The sequence below is a fragment of the Orbicella faveolata genome, unplaced genomic scaffold, assembly GCF_042242905.1.
Source record: "Orbicella faveolata isolate gen_17 unplaced genomic scaffold, um_ofav_v1 contig_2, whole genome shotgun sequence".
NCBI lineage: Eukaryota > Metazoa > Cnidaria > Anthozoa > Scleractinia > Merulinidae > Orbicella > Orbicella faveolata.
The window spans coordinates 21472781-21491563 of NW_028301547.1; the positions used below are offsets into that span (position 1 = coordinate 21472781).

Below are 18783 nucleotides of genomic sequence, written 5' to 3' on the forward strand. Positions count from 1 at the left end.
AGGCGGCTACAGATGGTCGCTCTATTAACAACACTGGGAGAACTCATCTATGTTTCCATGGAAACTGACCAGAAGTAAAGTTAGCATTTTTCTTCTTACTCGCAAGAGTTCTTAAGCCTTCCGTTAAATTAAAAAACTCAAATTTACTTTTGCAAAAGGCGAATTCCAGCAAGAAACCAATGCTAGATAGCTAGCCATGGGATATTTTGTTGCATATCATATGCGGATCTGAAAGTTACTGAAAAATAGAAAAGGGTTAAGCTCTGAGAGTGAAAGAGTAAATCTGTGAAACTGAAAGTTATTTTCATCAAATTCTTTATTTAAACCTTTTGTCTATATGAAACGATCGACGCTACACAGTCAGTTGATATCCTTTTCATGTGGACCGATCCAGCGTGCAGTGATCATGATATCATGAGACTATGTGATAGAAGTTAGTTAGTGTTATATTTTACAACATTTATTTTTATGTTTATTAACTCTCAGAAAACGAAGTCCATGCTGGTAACAGGCAAACGTTTGCGGAACCTTGTCGCCTCTACCTCAGTAGATATTAACTTGAATGGAAGGAATATTGAACATGTTACTGATTTCAAACTTCTTGGGGTAACGTTAGATCAGGATCTTTCATTTAATCGCCAGATTGAGGAGTTATGCAAAAAGTTGGCGAAACGTATTGGGCTCCTTCGTCACATAAGTCCTTATTTGAAACGCAATCAACGAGACATATACTACTCTACGATCATTAAACGTGAAATGCTTTGCGGTAGCACGATTTGGACTTCTTGCAGTAAAGAAAATCTTATAAAAGTCCTGCGTCTTCAAAAACGTGCGGCTAGAATTATCCTCGATGCCGAAAGAACAGCACCTTCTGTCGGCTTATTTAACACCTTAAAGTGGGTTCCCTTTTATGCTGAATCATGATACATAAATCGATGCGCTCTAACCTACAAAAGGCTGAATAGCAATACCCCAGAATATATAAATGATTTACTTATCAGAAACTCTGACACTCATAATAGATCAACCCGTTTTTGTAATATAAACTTAATGTGCCCGCGATTTAAGAGAATTACTGAAGGGGGTCGAGCGTTTGCTGTGCGAGCCACAAAATAATGGAACAAATTAAGTGTGGACATCAAACAGAGTACCAGTGTAGAAAATTTTAAGCGCTCCCTTTTTAAAATAATTTTAGATCACCAAATTCTTAGCAAACTATTCCTGTAAATTTTTTTAAAATTTGTAAATAATCACATTTTATAAATATTTTACGATGTATGTAGGCTTAATTATTTTATTTTAGTTATTTTTAATATTGTTACGATTGTACTATTTCTTTCTTTTTCTAAAATTTTAATTTTTGAGGGCCATTAGGTTATCAGTTTTAATACTGTCAAATGTTACCCTCGTAAAATAAAGTCTTACCTACCTACCTACCTACCATTAAAACCTACGCTAGCTACATTAATCAAAACCGATCTTCCGTTCATTAAGTACACTTAACCTAAATGTAGTTGTTTTACTGATGTCTAAAAGATTTGAATCATATTTTTGATTTCCCCTCAAGCTTTGATGCTCTATTTCATACAAATAATTTCAGTCTTATCGTTATCGACTTCATTCTTAAGCTGCCCTCGCCTCGAAGCAGAGTCGGCACAAAGATTTCAGCTGCGTTCAGTTCAACAGACGTACCTAGGCCAATCTGGAATCAAAAGAAACTGAGGCATTAATGAAGCGACCACAGGTAAACTCGCGCAACTACACACCTTCAGAGCTATCCTCAAACATGTATAGGAACGGGCACGCCTGCCTTTCAATTCCAACAGCTTGTACAATGTAAGCTTGAGTTTGATATATTTAAGAAGGACACTTCGGAGAGTAGCATTCATTATAAACATAACCCGTGTTACGCATAGGGACTTGTTAAAGGTCTTGCTGTCGCGAGATTCAAAACATTGAATAAAAAATAAAATGAAAATAAAATGTATTGTTACCATTTAAAGGGTTACTGTCAGGGGATGGTACATCAGAGAGATTGCTTTTTTACCTGTCATAAAGTGGAATGTTGTTGTCAGCTGCAAAGGCCATATTGGTTCCTTCAGGGACGCTATGATCAGGAATGAAACAGAAATAATATCAACCGAAATAATAATAATAATAATAGTAATAATAATAATAATAATAATAACAATAATAATAATAAGCATCAGTGAACTACAAAAGATAACCTTGCTAGGTACAGCACACATTTTGAGGAGGGTGCTATCAAGCTAAAAACTGGCTATCCCCTAGTGCCCCAGGACCATGGTCTGGTCTCGGCCCTAAGGACTCTAAGCAAACATTACGTGAGGACGATAATAATAATAATGATAATAATAACAATAATAATAATAATAATAATAATAATAATATTTATTACAGGAAGTTCTCTCACCTGCAGGTGATATACAAAGAGGTCCTGTTCTAAATATGACATTTTTAAATGACATTGAAAAGGCCACATGGCTGCTTGACCCTCTTATCTATGTGTTATGCAATGATTAAATGATCTTCTTATTCCAATGCTGTAACGTCAGCCTGGTAATATCCGCTCACTTCAATCAATCTTCACCTACGTATTCAGGTCTACCTGACTTGGGTCGGGGTGGAAATGTCCTACGAGTCAAGCATTGCACTGACTGTGCGAGGAAGAAAATACTGCCTAGTTTTTCAATGGTTGTTACGTCAATTTGTGGTCTTCTCTTTGGTTGAATTCTTCTGTATGATTTCGTTCGATCTACTAAACGCTTTTTTCACCCGAGACAATCGGTTGACCATTTCCATAGGAGATTGAGATTTTTAACTGACGTACTCATGTGTTTTATTTAAATAAAATCTGGCCAAAATCGTCTTCACTTCTCAGGCATTTTTCCGACTCACAGTAACTTAAAAATGTGAATTTGATTGCTATTAAGAATACAGTTAAGCGGACCCTTGTTACCAAAATGAATATGTTACCATGTAGGTGAGATTAGAGGTAAAAATCACTTTTCTGTTACCTTGAATACAGAATGTTTTCAGAGACTTGTTCAAACGTGTTCTCATAACTGCTGTGAATAAAATGTTTAAGGAACAAAATTAGCATCTGCGCAGTTGAAACATAGTAATGAAAATCATTTTATAACGCGTACGCTGCAGATAAGGCTTTATCACCTTTCGTCTTCCGCCAAACAATTGACTTTAGTGTCCTTGGTATTGGGAAGTGATCGGCCGGCGAATTTCATGTCACAGTAGCTGTAAATTCAGAGAAAATTAGAGCACCCCATTAATTAACACTAATCATCCATAATGCAATTCGGGTGCTCTTACTCTTATCTATGGCTGTAGGCGTGGTACACCACCATACAAGTTAGGCGGTCTTTACCTTATTATATTATCCTGGATCTTCCTCAGAGTTACTGTCTTATAAGGAGACTAATATTACAAATCACACCTGTTTTCTTCTTCTATGTCGGCCACCACTGTCAACCCATCTATCATATCTGGCACAGCCATCTTGTTGTTGCTCTTATGATATCCGACACGAAGCTTCTCGCTGTCCTGTTTCTTGTTTCGTCTCCCTCTGTAAACAAAATTGTTGAATGCGTGATCAATCCAGTGATGGTCACATCGCAAAAAAGAAACCCGAAAACCGTATCTTTTAAAATGGCAGTAACGTCTTTTCACCCGAGCAATGCAAAATTCAATATTCAGTAAAAAAAAATCATCATCTTCTATCCCAGTATCAACCTATGATGTTCCCCAAGTCACTAATGTCCTATTGCTACACGATATTATAGGCAATTTGGGTGACAAAGCAAACGCTGCACGAGCATATTAATTCTGGTTAATTACCAAGAGTATCGTTAATAATCCATCAGCTAATGAACTGGCAACTTTGAAGGGGAGCGCGCTTTCAAACAGTGACATAGAATAAGAAAAAAGGGCGCGAGCTGGCTGCTTGCTATTCTGGAAGCGTTTACGCCTTAGAGGGCATCCTGCTAAGTTATTACTAACTTTTTTTAGGGAAATCAACTATCGTAAATTAACTTTAGACGTTCACGCAAGACGTCTTCAAGAACAATAATTAATAACCTACAAATTTAGCCTAAGACCAAGGCGATTTTGATTTTGAAAGGAATAGTTGAAGGAAAGAACACATGTCAAAAAATAACCTCAACTGCCTTCTTTTCCACATCAGTAGAAATGCTAAGCTTAACAAGCAAATCACCAAGCCAGCAGCAATAACGGCAACAACTATTAGCGCTGTCCTCTCCGTCTTCCTGTCCTCTCCGGTGCTGGTGGTGGTGGAAGCCGCGGTGGTTGCAGCGGCGCTTGTGGTGGTGGAGGTGGTTTTGCGTTGTGTGGGAGTAGAGAGATTCAGGCTTGTTGTAACAGGCTGCTGGGTTACTTTTGAGGAAGGAAATGATAATCATTGACAATTTAAAGAAACTCATTTCATCTTCAACACTTTTAAATTACAAACGGAATATCATGACTTTGCTTGGCGACTGGTGACTGAGCTGAAGACCCATCAGAAATGGAGAGAGGTGCCTTGTTACTAATCGATCTCCTCGTGTTAAGAGGATCACAACCTCGCTCAGGAACAAGCCTTTTATTTGTGGTCCAGTTGAATCACCCCTTTACAGGCATAACTCGAAGTCTAGCCAGTAACATTTGAACAACTCGACCTCACGTACGCCGCTAAGTTTATATAATATAGGAAATTCTAAAGACATTAAATTTCGTATATTTACAACCTAGACTCAAAAGGCTTTGTTCTAACAGCAGGCTATAAACACCTGTATGATTGAGGTTACGATCTCAAAAACGGCCGGAGAGTCCTCCCAGTCAGAGAAAAATCTACGTTTTAATGAAAAATGTATTATAACCTAAAAAGGAAATGAAGGCACGATGTGGATGAACCATACAGAACTAAAAGCGCTCAGGTAAAGCCTCTGAGAAACGAGTTAAAATCAACCATCCGGATAAGATAACAGTACCTCAAACAGCAAACCATTGTCGTGTTCTTTTTAAAGCTCTTACCTGAAGGGTCGTAACATGGACAAAGTCTGCGCACGTAAGTATTATTGGCCGTGTGACAATCGATGGTACTGGGTATAGACTTGAATCCGAGACATACGCCGACCCAGTCCTCATTTCCCGGCGACTCGGCCACGTAGTTCGGACTGTCTTGATATGTGTAATAGTCAGTTGAATTGAAGGATTTACACGAGATTCCCAAAGACTGGAATATCCATAAGGCGGAGGTAGGCGGGAAGCTTTGGCCAGTTCTAGCACACTGGAACCCAAATGTCCCGCATACCGAGTCACAGTTTTGTCTGCCACATGTAGCTAAATAGTACTTGATACCTAATCATGAACAACACCACCAAATTGCTTAGCAAAATCGAGAGAAAGGGTATCAATAAACAAGAGACTTGTAATAATAGATGGGTAAGATGGTTAATCTGACCATGTAAAACTTTTCCAAAGTAATTCCTCTAAAGTTATTTTTAGATATGGTCCCAAGTTCTTCCGCTGATAATGTTACCACACGCGTTGCGTACTAGGTGCATCGTAGAGGAAAAGTGGGTGTAAAGCCGCTTAGTGGGCTGTCCACGTGAGGAAAATCTGCATTCCAGAATTACCTATTTCTAGACCGTCCTGTAAGGATCTCGGAGCCTGGGAGTGACTTAAAAATATCATGAGAGGGATTACTTTGGGAATGAGACCTATATGGGTGATTAAGCCGATTTCCGCAGAACATTCGACCAATGATGGCAAAACTTAAGTTACCAAAAAACCTTGTGGCATGGTATTATTTTGAATACAGTTAAGAAGAACTTATCGGAGACTTAAGCTCTCAAGCTGACCCCGCGAGAGAAAATTGAACCTGAAGTTATCTATATTTCACCTAAAAAGGACGTTCTGCGTTAGTTAAAAACACCATGACACACACTTCAAACATTCTCACGAGGTTGGACATTAACTTTCTCGAGAACGCTTGAGAATTTAATGTTCGCGGTGTCACTTAGAGAAATGACCTAAAGTGAGTTGTTTAAGATAGTATTCTAAAAGTTACCGTGCCATGAGTAGATTTTTAGTAAATAATTTTTGCACTTATTGCTCTCTTGTCAGGAAACTCCAAGAACTGAACGTCCAAATTTGGTCAGCATGTGGAAACAGTATTTCCTCTAGTAGTTGACTTTACCGGTTTTCGCCACCTGTTTGGTTTATTTTCTAAACATCGCTATCCTAAAAGAATGGCATAATTACATCACTCTCAAGCTAGAACTTAAAGGCTATCAAAATTAGCTGGAATGCTAATTATCAGTGAGCCGCGTGATCGTGAAGCCGGTAAAATTCAGTTCGATAACAGAGGTTTATGCGCTAAGAATCCGGTTTCTGTCGATATACTAAGCTGTTTAATTAGCTATAGGACATTCGGGAACGAAAAATTAAAATCATCAAATCGCAACGCTATCTGAAATTTATATCCAAAGAGTTTCCTAGTCGATTTGTATACATTTTAATATTTCCGTTAAACTATACGAACCTTTTCTCTCTCATGCAGATTTCAATTTTTTAATTAGAGGTAGAACATTCACACAGTTCACTTGCGTTATGGACGCGCCCCAACTGGTCTATTTATCTTTGAAATTTCCTCTTAGTCGACTTTGCGTTTTTCACTGAGCATTTATATCCTTATCGAAATCATTTCTTTCTAAGAAAGAAAGCTTAGAACTTTAGTGAAATGAAAATTTGGCCAAATCTCCTTAACCAGGAAAAAAGTCTTGTAAGGGACGCGTTTATCACTTCGATTATTGGGTGATGAAAAAATCGAGTCACAGTACCTGGTCCTTTGACCCATGTGCCACTCGCTTCATGTATCGCAGCTAACAGGAAAAGGAGCTTTCGCCATACGTACATCTTAGTTACAACTCAGGCAAACGAACTCTGGCTCGGAAAAGAATTCTTCACTCACGGACTTTCGAATGTAACAACACAGGGTCGACTTGCTTTTGATAATATTGTGATAGGGCTGTTCTTCGAAAAGGGTGGTCTTTCACGTGCTTTAAAATGATGAAAAGTACATTTATTTTTTCAATGACATTGTTTTCAGTCACGCTACAAAGTACTCGACAAGAACTACGTGCTCGCGTAGACGACAACTACACATATCCACCGTATCAGTTTGATGGTATACTCATGACACTCATTAACGCAATGATTCTGTTGGCAGATCAGCCACTGCATGTTGAAGTCTTTAAAATGTGTTTCGATACTTTATTTTTGTCACCGACTTCATAAAGCTACAGTCCGTGTCCTTTCAAAGGTCAAGTGAAAACAATAAACCATGACAAGAATGGGTGGACAGCGTTAGCTTTATAAAATCGAAAATAACATATCGTTTACTATTTGCTAAAAAAACTGTAGCAATTCTTCTCTTACCAGGGAGGACTGTCTCAGTTTTTTTAACATAATGCTTTACAAGGCTATGTGACCATTTGTCGTGCAATCTTTAATCATTGATTTTAGTAGATTATTGCATATGATTAAACCGGAAGAAACGTCAAAAAATATATCATCAGTTTAATCGCATACGTACATGAGTATGGCTCTGATTTGGTCACTGAGTATGAAAGAACAGAACGATGAGCTTAAAAAGTCAAGTCGTGGAAAACTTTCAAAATTGAACTGGCGCTCAGGAAAGCCCATGTAACAGATGCTCACAGAGGCCATCATAAACAGGATCGAATATTTCCACCTTTCATCAAGTTATAAAAATAGTACTATAAGATGAAGATAGGGGAGGAGAAAGGAATGTCAGCAGGGAAGTCGTTCTGAATCGCTAACACAAAATTTAAAGTCCCTCCCCCGCGACAGTATGGTAAAAACCAACATCCGTTTCGCGTAATTAACAAACCCAGAGCGCAGAAGTTTCACCATAAGCGGTGGAAGTACCTATGACTGTAAACACTCCAGTCCTCTCAACGTCAAGGAATGATCACGCTCGTTCCGAAAGAGGATTCTGATCTTGAATCACTTAATAACTGGCGCCCATACCATAAATAAATTTAGATTACAAAATTATGTTCAAAGTATTTGCCAGGAGATTACATAAGGTCCTCTCACTTCTTGTTTGCTCGGAAGGGAAGATACATACGACATTTTGGAACAAACAAAACTCCAGAACATTCCAGGTATCCTCCTGCAACTTGACTTTCAAAAAGCCTTTAACACAATTGATCGAATGGAAATTTATCCAAAACATTATTCAGGCTTTTTTTTTTTTTTACAGTGAGTCCATCCAACGCTGGAATTCAACTTTCTACTCTGATTTTCCGAGTTCCGTCTTGAATAATGGTTATAGTGCAAACACTACTTCTCACCTTCTCACCAAGGGGATTAGACAAGGATGCCCTTTGTGTCCTAATCTCTTTTTCTTGGGAGTCGAGCATTTAGCAGGCAAAATTAGACAAGGAAAGGAAATCCAGGGAATAAATATTTTTCATAGGGAATTAAAAATTTGCAGATGACACCACCCTTCTTAACAGCAATACAAATTCCGTCAGAGGAGCCATCAGTATTCTAGACTGAACTTGGGTGACTTGTCCGCCTTAAGACTAAACCCGTCGAAAACCAAAACTTTGTGACTTGGACCTTGGAGGAATTGTAAAGAAAAACCCTTAGGAATCCAGTGGTCTGAAAAGCCTGTTCGAATACTTGGATCTTATGTATCTTACGATGTAAAACAAAATTAAAAACTTAATTTTGAGACAAAACTGTAGAAAATGCAAAGTACCTTTGACGCTTGAAATTGTCGAAATTTAACACTCTTTGGAGATAATTTATAGCAAAAAGCCTTGGAATCTCGCAGCTGGTCTACACGATTTCAAACCTCAACATTGGAAAGCCTATATCCAAGCCGTTAATTCCGCCATTTTCAAATTTATCTGGAAAAAGAAAAAAAATCAAATCTTTGAGTAACAATTTCCGACTATGACATTGAGGTTTACGCGCGCCCAGTATAGTCACCATGGCAAAATGATTGAAGCTGGCATGGATGCCTATTCTTACATCGGAAGAGGAAAATTCCGAGGACGCCTGGAGGGCTCCCAACTAGTACCTACTGGACAAATTCGGTGGACTAAATTTTTCGTTAAGGTGTAATTACGATAAAACGTTTCTTGTAAGGATCCATTTACCCCAGTTCTACAAAGAAATCCTTTAGCATTTCCTAAAGCTTAAAACATCCTACAAAGATTTTTACACAGGAATTTGTTTTGTTCAATAACAAAGACATATTGCTAGACGGATGCTCTATCTTTTACAAAAATTGGTTCGACAAAGGAGTCAGTATTTCTCATCCGAGATCTTCTAGACACAGATGGTAACGTGATGTCGTGCATAAAATTTACAAAGAAATGTATTTTAAGGTACAATTTTCTAGCCTATTTTCAAGTTACTTCAGCAATCCTCAAAAATGTCATAGAGAGGGCAAAAGTAACCCCTCTAGAAAAAACAGATTTCCTGTCAAAAAATTTTTTCCGCTTTCATCAGAAACCTGCTGCGTAAATCTCCTTAAAATGAAAAACAATTCTTTGAAAAATTACTAATCAACAAGAACAAAATCCAACTCAGGGCAAGCACAAAATGGGCCTGAGACTTACGAGTAGACCAGATCCCTTTAGAGTCATATTTTGGAGATATGAAATCCATTTGCAAGGACAGCAAGCTGAGATAATTCTATTTTAATTAAAGTTTTGCATGGGATAATAGTTACCAAAAAATAGCTGTTCCTTTATGGAAAAGAAGACGATATCCTATGTAGATATGCTATGTAGAGTGAACGATTCAATAATCCACACTCTCCAAAACTGCTCTTGCGCTAAACAATTGTTTTCGGAAGTTATCAAGTGGTTCAACGATGAAAATGCCACCTCATTATGCTTCTCGCAGATCGAAATAATGTATGGTAGAAAAATAGATTTAAAAAATGCAGAACTATCAGTCTGAAAGAAAACTCAACTTCACCCTCTTGTTTGCCAAGTATTATTTATACAACACAAAATGAACACATGGGGAGATTTCCATGTCTGATTTCATAGTAGAAGTAATTCATAAATATTTATTGGAGGTCAGTTTAAATGTGTAGCAGTGATATGTAATACTCATATTTTTTTTATAAGTAGGATGTTTTCAATAACAGTAGAAACTTGAACTCTATTCCGTACAAAAAAAAGTTATTTTTAGTGCTGTGCATTGTAAGTTGCTCAACCGTAATTTAATTAGTGTAATTATATCGTAATATATGCGTTGTAAGTACCTGAGTGCAAGCCGATAAGTAGTGCAAGTATCATGTAAGTAGTAAGTATAGTGTAAGTATACATAGAGGATATTACACGGTGGCGAGAAGATATGAATTTTATGTTCGAGTGGCAAGAACATAAAATTCATATCTTCGAGCCAACGTGTAATGTTCTTTTTATTATATGGAGAAACCAATTCAACAAAAGCAAAAGGCGGGAATCGTGAGGTCATTGAACGATACGACACTCACAAAGGTGACATACGGAAAACACGCCACTCGGGTCCCGGATGAAGTGGCGTATGGAATCTACGAGTGGTTTAGTTCCCAGTAAAACACTCTTCTCCATATAATAAATATATATATGCAAGTATAATATCAGTGCTGTAAGTAATGTGTATGTTCGTCCTGTAATTTAAAAAAAAAAACTTTTTCCTTGCTTTTCAGCTTTTTCCTCAGTTTCTTTCAGTTATGCAAGACATGTAACTGTTGAGAGTGAAATTCCTAACAACATACCTTTCACCTCAGTTAGGAAGTCGGATATAAAATTCAAATACACAAGGATTCATAAGGTTATGTCTACTCTAGACAGTTCTTCTGTATGATGAAACGTCTGCCAAGACCTGGTGGGTTTCCACTATTGGGTGCCACGTAAGGGCTTTATATCTTCTGTTGCGCTCGTATCCCTTTATTACTTTGCTCCACATTTTTTTTCTTAATTATTTTCACAATGAAATCTGTGCAACATTCACATACTACAATGTAAAATATTTTAGTTTGTTTGTTTTTTGTTTGTTGTTGTTGTTGTTGTTGTTGTTGTTTAACCTCATGAAACGTAGTAACGTTTGCATGTGGTATTTCCGGCTTCATAATTAATGGCCTATAAGAGCGAGAATTCAAACACTGGGTAAATTCAATAGAAGACCACAGTAACTTCCCTTTTACTCCCAGAGCAAAATATGCCAAGAAGATGGTTCTAGATTGTTACCAGCCGGTATTTTCTCTCAGCATCCGACGAGTGTTTATTATTATCCCTATGAATGCGACCGCGCAAAGAGCGTGGCACATCCTTAAATAGTATCTTGTCTTGACCTTGTTCAAGTCCCTTCTCGTCTTAAAACCCTCATCCTGTCCCTCTTCCTGATTTTCGAGAGAAAACGAGACAGCTAATAGTTTAATATGTCTCTAACTCTTAGGGTCCGAGGCAGCAGTTCTCGTAACGTCTCACATGAATGGCTTGAAACCCTTTGAGCAGCTTTGGAATGGCAATAGAACAGCTACAATGGCTCTAGCCCGCAAATAATAACAGCTGCTTCAATAATAAGAGAATGGCAGCTTACGAGAGCGGCTACACCTCCCGTGGAGGGGGGGGGGGTACTCCCTTATGTGGGCTATTTAGGTATGTGCGGCCCCAAAGGGTACGGTTTTCCAGCCGTTTTGGTCATATATAGGGTATCGATTTTAGCTGATTTTGGCCATTTTGGTCATAAATAGGGAATGGTTTTTGCATTCTAGCCTTGGTATGGGTATGTTTTTAAAGAAAAAGCAAGTTTTTATTATCGAAAAGAAAATCAACAGAAGCCCTTCACAAGTTATGTTAACAGTAATTTAACATTGGTACGGACTAGGGAACTAATTATAACGCAGGTCTGAAACAGGGTTTTGATTTAAGGGTCAGGTCATAAATAGGGTTCTGAATTTTTGATCAGGTCATAACTAGGGTAGGGAATATCCCAGATTTTGGTCATAAATAGGGTAAGGGTTTTGGGAAGCGGGCCTCACACCCCAAGTCAATTTTTCTGGGTGTACCCCCCCCCCCCCGGGCTACACCTCTTAACTTTTAAGCCCACTGTAATTGAAACAGTGACCATTCATAAGACAGGGAGTGGTTATTAAACCGCAAGAAGCGACTGTAATGAGTTAAGTACCCTCGGCGTGTGACCATCCGCGCTGACCTTTCAAATGTGAGCTGTTGGAGCACTCGAGCACTTCCATGCCCAGCGGTAAAATGGTTTAACGTTTGAGTTTGTGGCGACTATTTATGTGAAAGCTATTGTAAGAAGATCTTGCTTTGGTGTAGACTTTATCTTTTTTGGAACATGACGTACTGTTCAGCAGTATGAAAGTGGAGTGGGTGCATATGAAAATGTCAAATATTCAAAGGCACTTAAAAAGAGTCTCCAAATACTTTCGGTAGCTAGCTTTTTTATAGTAACGGAGGTCCTTAAATAAATAGTATTATCAATTTTAAATGAATTATCATAATTCGCAAAAGCCGGATCCCCTCGAAGACTCTTGACGATTTCTGCCGTGTTTCAGCCCCATCAAATGGTGTCGTAGATCGTAACAAGATCTGTCCAAATGCTATCGATATGACCTCGAGTTTATCGTCTGTAAGTAGCTTAATTCCACTGAGTGTATTGCATAGTCATTTGAAGCATTTATAGATTGTTACATACAAAGACAAGAAAGGTCAACAGCTCCTCCGTTCACCTTCTGTTGTTTCTAGACTTGCGGCTGGAATCCATCATGTTTTTAATTGCTGACATAAAGACAAGTTTTCAAAGCGTGGTACAGCTGGGGAGGTATGCCCATTAATTAACACCGATTTGTGTATCCAAGTATAGACCTGCAACTGGGCATAACTTACCGAAGAATTGATCTCACTTGAAATTCTAGTCTTTAATCGACTGAAATGACAGCATTCCATAGATTACTGCGACCGTGTCAAAGCTGACCCTGACAATGGTGTCAATGTTTTACAGGATTATAAATGATTTATGAAGCTTTTGCAAATATAATACCGTAACACAAAAACGTTCCTGTTGATTTTTTCTTTTGTCCTTTTTCAAGTTTTCTTTTGTTAAATGTTTTGTTTTGTTTCAATCTGCTTGTGTTGTTTCTTTTATTTTTATTATTGGTATTATTGTTGTGGGATTTTTGTTGAAGAAAGCCAATTAAGAAGATTCCTGTAGCGACTTTCTGTCTGCGGTAGCCTCATTTTTGCATTCTTTTCGTTTGTGTGGGTGTTCCTGTCGAAGTGTCACTGGGCTACTGATAACAGTATTCAGTAGTAGACGTTTTATGTCATTTCCTTCCCAATCGAGCCCTCGCCCTGTAAACCTCTGTTATAAAGATACTGTACAATAACACAATATTTGATACTATAATATCAAGATACAGACAAAAAGTGTATTGTTTTTTCCTCCTATACATACCAAATTGCATCAAATCCCGGCACGGGAACAAGCATTTACCTAAATGTGGTAATGTATTGTTCCTTTTTTGAAATAGACGAGAAGTATCGAGAAATGTTTAACTGCTTCTAATAAACAGCGGAAGTGTCATAAAGTCTTGCTAATGCACGTGCGAGACGGAAACCGCAAAAGCCACGTCCTAAACACGTCATCACTAATTGCTTTTGGTCAAGACTTCTTAATTTTTGTGGGCTTATGAATTATTTTAAAACGTAATTGTGACCTGTTGAAATATAATAGTGTAGATCACGGCTCATAAATGACCCTTGCTTCAAACCGTTTTATACAAATAGGTCTTCACGGAAAGCGGGAAACAAGCAAGTCGTTACACGGAAGATCGTTTCATTACAGAGCCAAAAGGTACAATATTGGATTCATGGAGTTGGTCAAGTTTGCTGTCTTTACAACAATCATCTGTCCGTTACTCGTCATTCAACAGCAAGCTCGCGCAGGTAAACTACAATCTGTAGATCTATTACACATTCAGTTATCTATAATCATCTCTCATATATCAAACAATTGCTCTTTCAATTCAGCTCCTAAATAAGACTTTTGATTTGGATCTCTCTCTCTCTCTGTCTGTTCTCTCTCTATTTGACACTTCTGTGCTATAAAGGCTATAAGCAAGAGAGAGTCAACATTATGTTTGGCTGCTTAATTTGACATTATCAGGCAGTACTGTAATACATTTCCCGCCTTGGAAGATTTGCCAGTGGTAAACTATAGCATTTTTCTGAAACGTCCGTATAAAACGCAATTGTATACAGATTCATCATCGTGGTTTTGCTTGACGAGGTATTCTAAAGGAGGAAATTTCTTGCAAAAATTCGCTTATTTCACCATACAAAGCAAAGTACAGTGCATAACGTGTAAAAAAAAAATGGCTTGGATCGCTATGTGAAACCACAATGAAAGAACGTAGTTGTTTACTATAGTTTACTATTTACGTGGGCAAATCGGCATTTGTTCCCTGCTGGCCGGGACAGGCTAAAGCCACGAATGGAACATTCCGTTACAGTTTGGCAATTACTGGAACGTACTCGGAGCAGGCTGGAATCGAACTTACGCCAACCTCATGCCTGACGCCAATTTTTGATCCGTCTGCGCACTACCGCCCACAGGTCCTCCTTTCCACACAAAATGCCTTTATTTTTCGCGAGGTTCCTAGACGGCCAAATCCCTAACCGTTTTCTGTTAATGTTGTAAGCTAAATTTCCGGAATTTTAAACAATTAAGTTGCAAATGGTTTGAGAGCAGAATGTTATTTCAAGATAGATTTAATACCTCAAAAGAGAAATCTTTTGTTTCAAATGTTCTTTTAAAGTTCAACTCGTGTTTACTGTATAATCATGTTAGAATAGTTATGCCAATTTCGAGGGCGATAAAACAGTGTGATATACAAAAACCGCTTACCAGTCAATTAAGAACAAAGCTGAGACAATGCGAATCAATCCATGAAATAACACTGCTGCCAGAATTTGAAAATTGTCATGCGAGGCAGTCTCCGTGAATGGTCAGCCTTCTTGTTCATTGAATAGTGCTGATCGATGAAAATCATTTCGTCTCGTTCTCGCTGATTGGCTTTGTCATCGTCTTTATCGGTTCTCCCGCTACTGTAAAGCCACGGCATGTTTACATCCCATAAAATTCCGATAATTAAGCCCCGGGCTTGTATTCCCGTGAAATTCATCAAAAAATCAATACCGAAAACGTGATTCCGGGTGTTCATTCCGGCCGCTTTGATCTGTGCATCACTATTGTGAGCACGTATTAATTATTTATCTTTGGTTATCAGTAACCTCTTAAACAAGAAAGCCATTTTTTTCTTTATTTACCTTTGTCGCGGCTCATTTTGTCGATATTATTCTTTCCTGACCTTCTGTGCCTCGCGGCACAAATTTATGATGTAATGATATGATGATAACGACGTTGATAATGATGATGGCGTCAACAATGTTATTATAGTTAGATGTCATATCATTTTTTTTTTTTTTTCAACTAACGTTTTCACTTCTATAGTTCTTACATAATTACTACCCATGATATCATACTGATATGAAGGTTAATTTTTACCTTAAATACTGATGTGTATGTTTATTAGCCTAATACATCGAGTTATGCAAGTCGAGCTTGACTTTCACGAGTAGTTAAGTGGGCATAGACGTGTATGGACTTCCCAGACGTCCTCTATTTTATCAATTTTTCAACACTTCTGCGTCAAGGTCTGACCAAAATATTGCAAGGACTGATCGGCAAGATTTCATCTGACAGATCATGTTCCATTTTAGTTCACAATTTCCTTGCATTTATATCTTTCCGATCACAGTCTCAGTGAGGACGGTTTTTTTTTTTTTTCTTTTTTTAGCTCCTGTGTGTAACGACCTGAATTCAAAATGTTCTGATTACGACGCAAGTTATTGTAAATACGACAACATAAAGCAGCAGTGTCCGCTGACCTGTAATCAGTGTGGTAAGTTATTACTTGAGATTGTAAGCTTCAGAGGGCGGTCTTGAAGAAATGACCAAAAGCCGGAATATCTTTAATTTGTAGTGCCTTTCCCTTGTTCACCTTCCTTTATGAGTTATTAGGAGGTTGTACCATCTTGCTAACTTATCGCTAGCCCTGTGGTCCTTTCCTAGCTTTGGTAAATTTATATAGACTATTTCCTAGCAAACTTAAACCGCAATTATCTGTGACAAAATGTCTGATCTTATGGTATATATGATGTAATATGGTAACTGCTAAACTAGAGCCCCAGCCCTCCTCTCATAAGTCTACTTTTGAGGTTTAACTAAAGGCGTTCACTAGCAACGTAAATACCTCGGAGTGTTACAGGGAAGAAAACTCTATTTTAAAACAGGCCAGTTTTTCCAGTCATCCTTGTTGCAAAATTATTAACCTATATATACATACGTGTCGCACATTAAAGCAAAGAAACACGTGAAGTTTCTTTTACAATGTGCACTGCACTTGTTTTCATTTTTTCTTAGATTGAAAGAGTCAAAGAATAGAAACTCAAACGCAATTTTATTTTCGGACGTTGTTGCCATCTTGAAAGTTCCATGCCTTTCAAAATGTTGTAAGATATACATTTTTTTCCCTTATCGAATAACAAATCCGGAATGAAACTTTGAAGGTACTGGGTGTCATAACCCAACCACTTAAATGACAAACTTGATAGTTCTAACAGTCGAAGCTGTACGAGGGAAACCTAGCTGATCATGAAAGCGCCTTTCTTACAATCGATCCATGTTACACTTACGGCGATCGACAGTCAAATAATAATAATGTGTTTTTTTTCCCTTCATTAGTAGCTCCTCCAATTACCTTATAACGAATATGAAGTATAAAAGTGAATTAAGGAAGGGTTTTGTCTTTCAAACTCCATACATATGATGAATTTGTTTCTTCTATAGGAGCTATTCATCCTTCATCACCGTTAACATCGATGACATCATCACACCTTATCGATGCAACCCAAAGCAGAGCAGTTGTGTCACAAAGCCTTATCGCAGCGGAGAGCACTGTGTCGACATCCCAAGTTACCTCTGTGTCTCAAAGCCTTGTTCCAACGCAGACCACTGTGTCGACATCCCAAGTTACCTCTGCGTCTCAAAGCCTTGTTCCAACGCAGACCACTGTGTCGACATCCCAAGTTACCTCTGTGTCTCAAAGCCTCACCCCAACACAGAGCACTGTGTCGACATCCCAAGTTACCTCTGTGTCTCAAAGCCTTGTTCCAACACAGAGCACTGTGTCGACATCCCAAGTTACCTCTGTGTCTCAAAGCCTCACCCCAACACAGAGCACTGCGTCTATATCCCCAGTTCTTAATCAAAAGCCAAGCAGTGTTGATCTGTCGCAAGGTGTTCTTAAGAGTCCTCCAACACAAAACACAGAGATGTTACGATCAAGCTCTACAGGACTCAACAACATCAAAACACAGAAATTTGATAAAGCATCTGCATCAAAGACAAAGTTAACACAAGCAAACTTGTTGATAACACTTGGGATCTTATGGAGTTATCTTATGTATTGGTACTGATCAACAGACAACTTGAAAATTGAAATGGGTTCGCGAAGTTTCTGTAGAGTGCCTTTTCTTCATATGGAGTTGCAATGTGATGCAGTGAGAACAAGACAGCTGTTTTAAAGTTATTGTTAGCATTGTAGACTCCCGCTGTACAGTCTTACAAAGTTGTATATCACTGTGTAAATTATATTAGTTATTTAACAAGGGTAGAGGTTTGGCCCTGATCGATGGTCAGGTTATATATATAGGTAAAATAAACTAAAGGGAGCATTTTTAAATATCTAAAAGAGCAGACCTGTACTAACTGTTATTTCAGGCCTTGTTTTCCTGACCAGCTTGTAAATAGAAGCAAACTTATACCCCCACTGAGGCATGACGAGGGGCTGGAAAGAGACCCCTCGTTGAGTTTACATTGTAATAAGATTTAGTATATACCGCACACGTGAATAGTGCCTTTCGCGCGCTCTGATTGGTTACCTCGGAGGTGATTAGCTAGTACTATTTACCTCCGAACAGCCGGCGCGAGAGATTTTAAAATTTCCGGCCGCTTGTCACACATAAAATAACGTTTTGGTCCGCTAATTATTCAGCTTGTGTGGTATATAGTAAAACAATTATTCACCTCGGGAGTTTGATTCACCTCAGTGTCGGTGAAAGTGATGGATATGTACCTCGTCGCTTCGTGGCTCGGTAAATATCCACCACTATTCACCTCCACTTCGTTGAATAATTGTTAAATATCGAAAGCATTTCAAATTTTAAAGACAGCAGTCAGCTTACTCCACAAGATGAGGTTTTTGTCATGACGTCATATACGACGTCAGATACGTCATTCGGTTCATCAACTTTGATACACCATCTCGGATTCCATTATTTTTCCGAGAGTCAATAACGCAACGTAGAGATAGTACTCAGTTCTTTCGCGCTGGTAATGTCAGCATGCGCGTTGTGTTGCGTGGCGGATGAAAAATTAAATGCGTGATTGAGCTGTCCACGACAAAATCCTTTTCACGGGATTGGCTTTTTCTAAACCTACCTTGGATTCCCGAAACTGGGAGTAATCTCAATTAGGTTTAGAGAGATTACCTTGTAAATAAGACCATATAGCCGATTAACCGTTAGTCCTTCGTCAGTTCAAGTTGATAGTGATAGCTAAGTG

General features: G+C 38.4%; 2 protein-coding genes across 4 annotated transcripts; one reads left to right on the plus strand and one right to left on the minus strand.

Moving 5' to 3' along the window:
- Positions 1-298: 298 nt before the first annotated feature.
- LOC110065969 (uncharacterized) lies at positions 299-7049 on the minus strand. 3 transcript variants are annotated; one of them, XM_020773150.2, is made up of 8 exons: positions 6876-7049; positions 5065-5391; positions 4194-4428; positions 3473-3601; positions 3193-3273; positions 3039-3086; positions 2048-2107; positions 299-1702 (listed from the first exon to the last, which is right to left on the minus strand). In XM_020773150.2, the coding sequence occupies exons 1-8, from the start codon at positions 6949-6951 to the stop codon at positions 1693-1695; spliced, it is 966 nt and encodes a 321-aa protein (XP_020628809.1). In that variant the 5' UTR covers positions 6952-7049; the 3' UTR covers positions 299-1692. The 3 variants fall into 3 exon arrangements, with proteins under 3 accessions (XP_020628809.1, XP_020628808.1, XP_089146382.1); XM_020773149.2 differs by having other exon boundaries at positions 3039-3089; XM_089290256.1 differs by lacking the exon at positions 299-1702 and having other exon boundaries at positions 2044-2107; positions 3039-3089.
- Positions 7050-13839: 6790 nt separating this feature from the next.
- Positions 13840-17911, plus strand: LOC110065948 (uncharacterized). The gene is made up of 3 exons (XM_020773131.2): positions 13840-14042; positions 15956-16060; positions 17008-17911. Exons 1-3 carry the CDS (start codon positions 13850-13852, stop codon positions 17634-17636), a joined length of 927 nt encoding a protein of 308 aa, XP_020628790.2. The 5' UTR covers positions 13840-13849; the 3' UTR covers positions 17637-17911.
- Positions 17912-18783: the final 872 nt, after the last annotated feature.

Coding starts and splice junctions, on each gene's coding strand:
- LOC110065969 (XM_020773149.2), bottom strand. CDS start 6,951: ATGTACGTATGGCGAAAGCTCCTTTTCCTGTTAGCTGCGATACATGAA. Junction 5,392..6,875: donor CACATGGGTCAAAGGACCAG/GTACTGTGACTC, acceptor GTTCATGATTAG/GTATCAAGTACTATTTAGCT. Junction 3,090..3,192: donor TGTTTGGCGGAAGACGAAAG/GTGATAAAGCCT, acceptor TTTTATTCACAG/CAGTTATGAGAACACGTTTG.
- LOC110065948 (XM_020773131.2), top strand. CDS start 13,850: ATGACCCTTGCTTCAAACCGTTTTATACAAATAGGTCTTCACGGAAAG. Junction 14,043..15,955: donor TCAACAGCAAGCTCGCGCAG/GTAAACTACAAT, acceptor TTCTTTTTTTAG/CTCCTGTGTGTAACGACCTG. Junction 16,061..17,007: donor GCTGACCTGTAATCAGTGTG/GTAAGTTATTAC, acceptor TTTCTTCTATAG/GAGCTATTCATCCTTCATCA.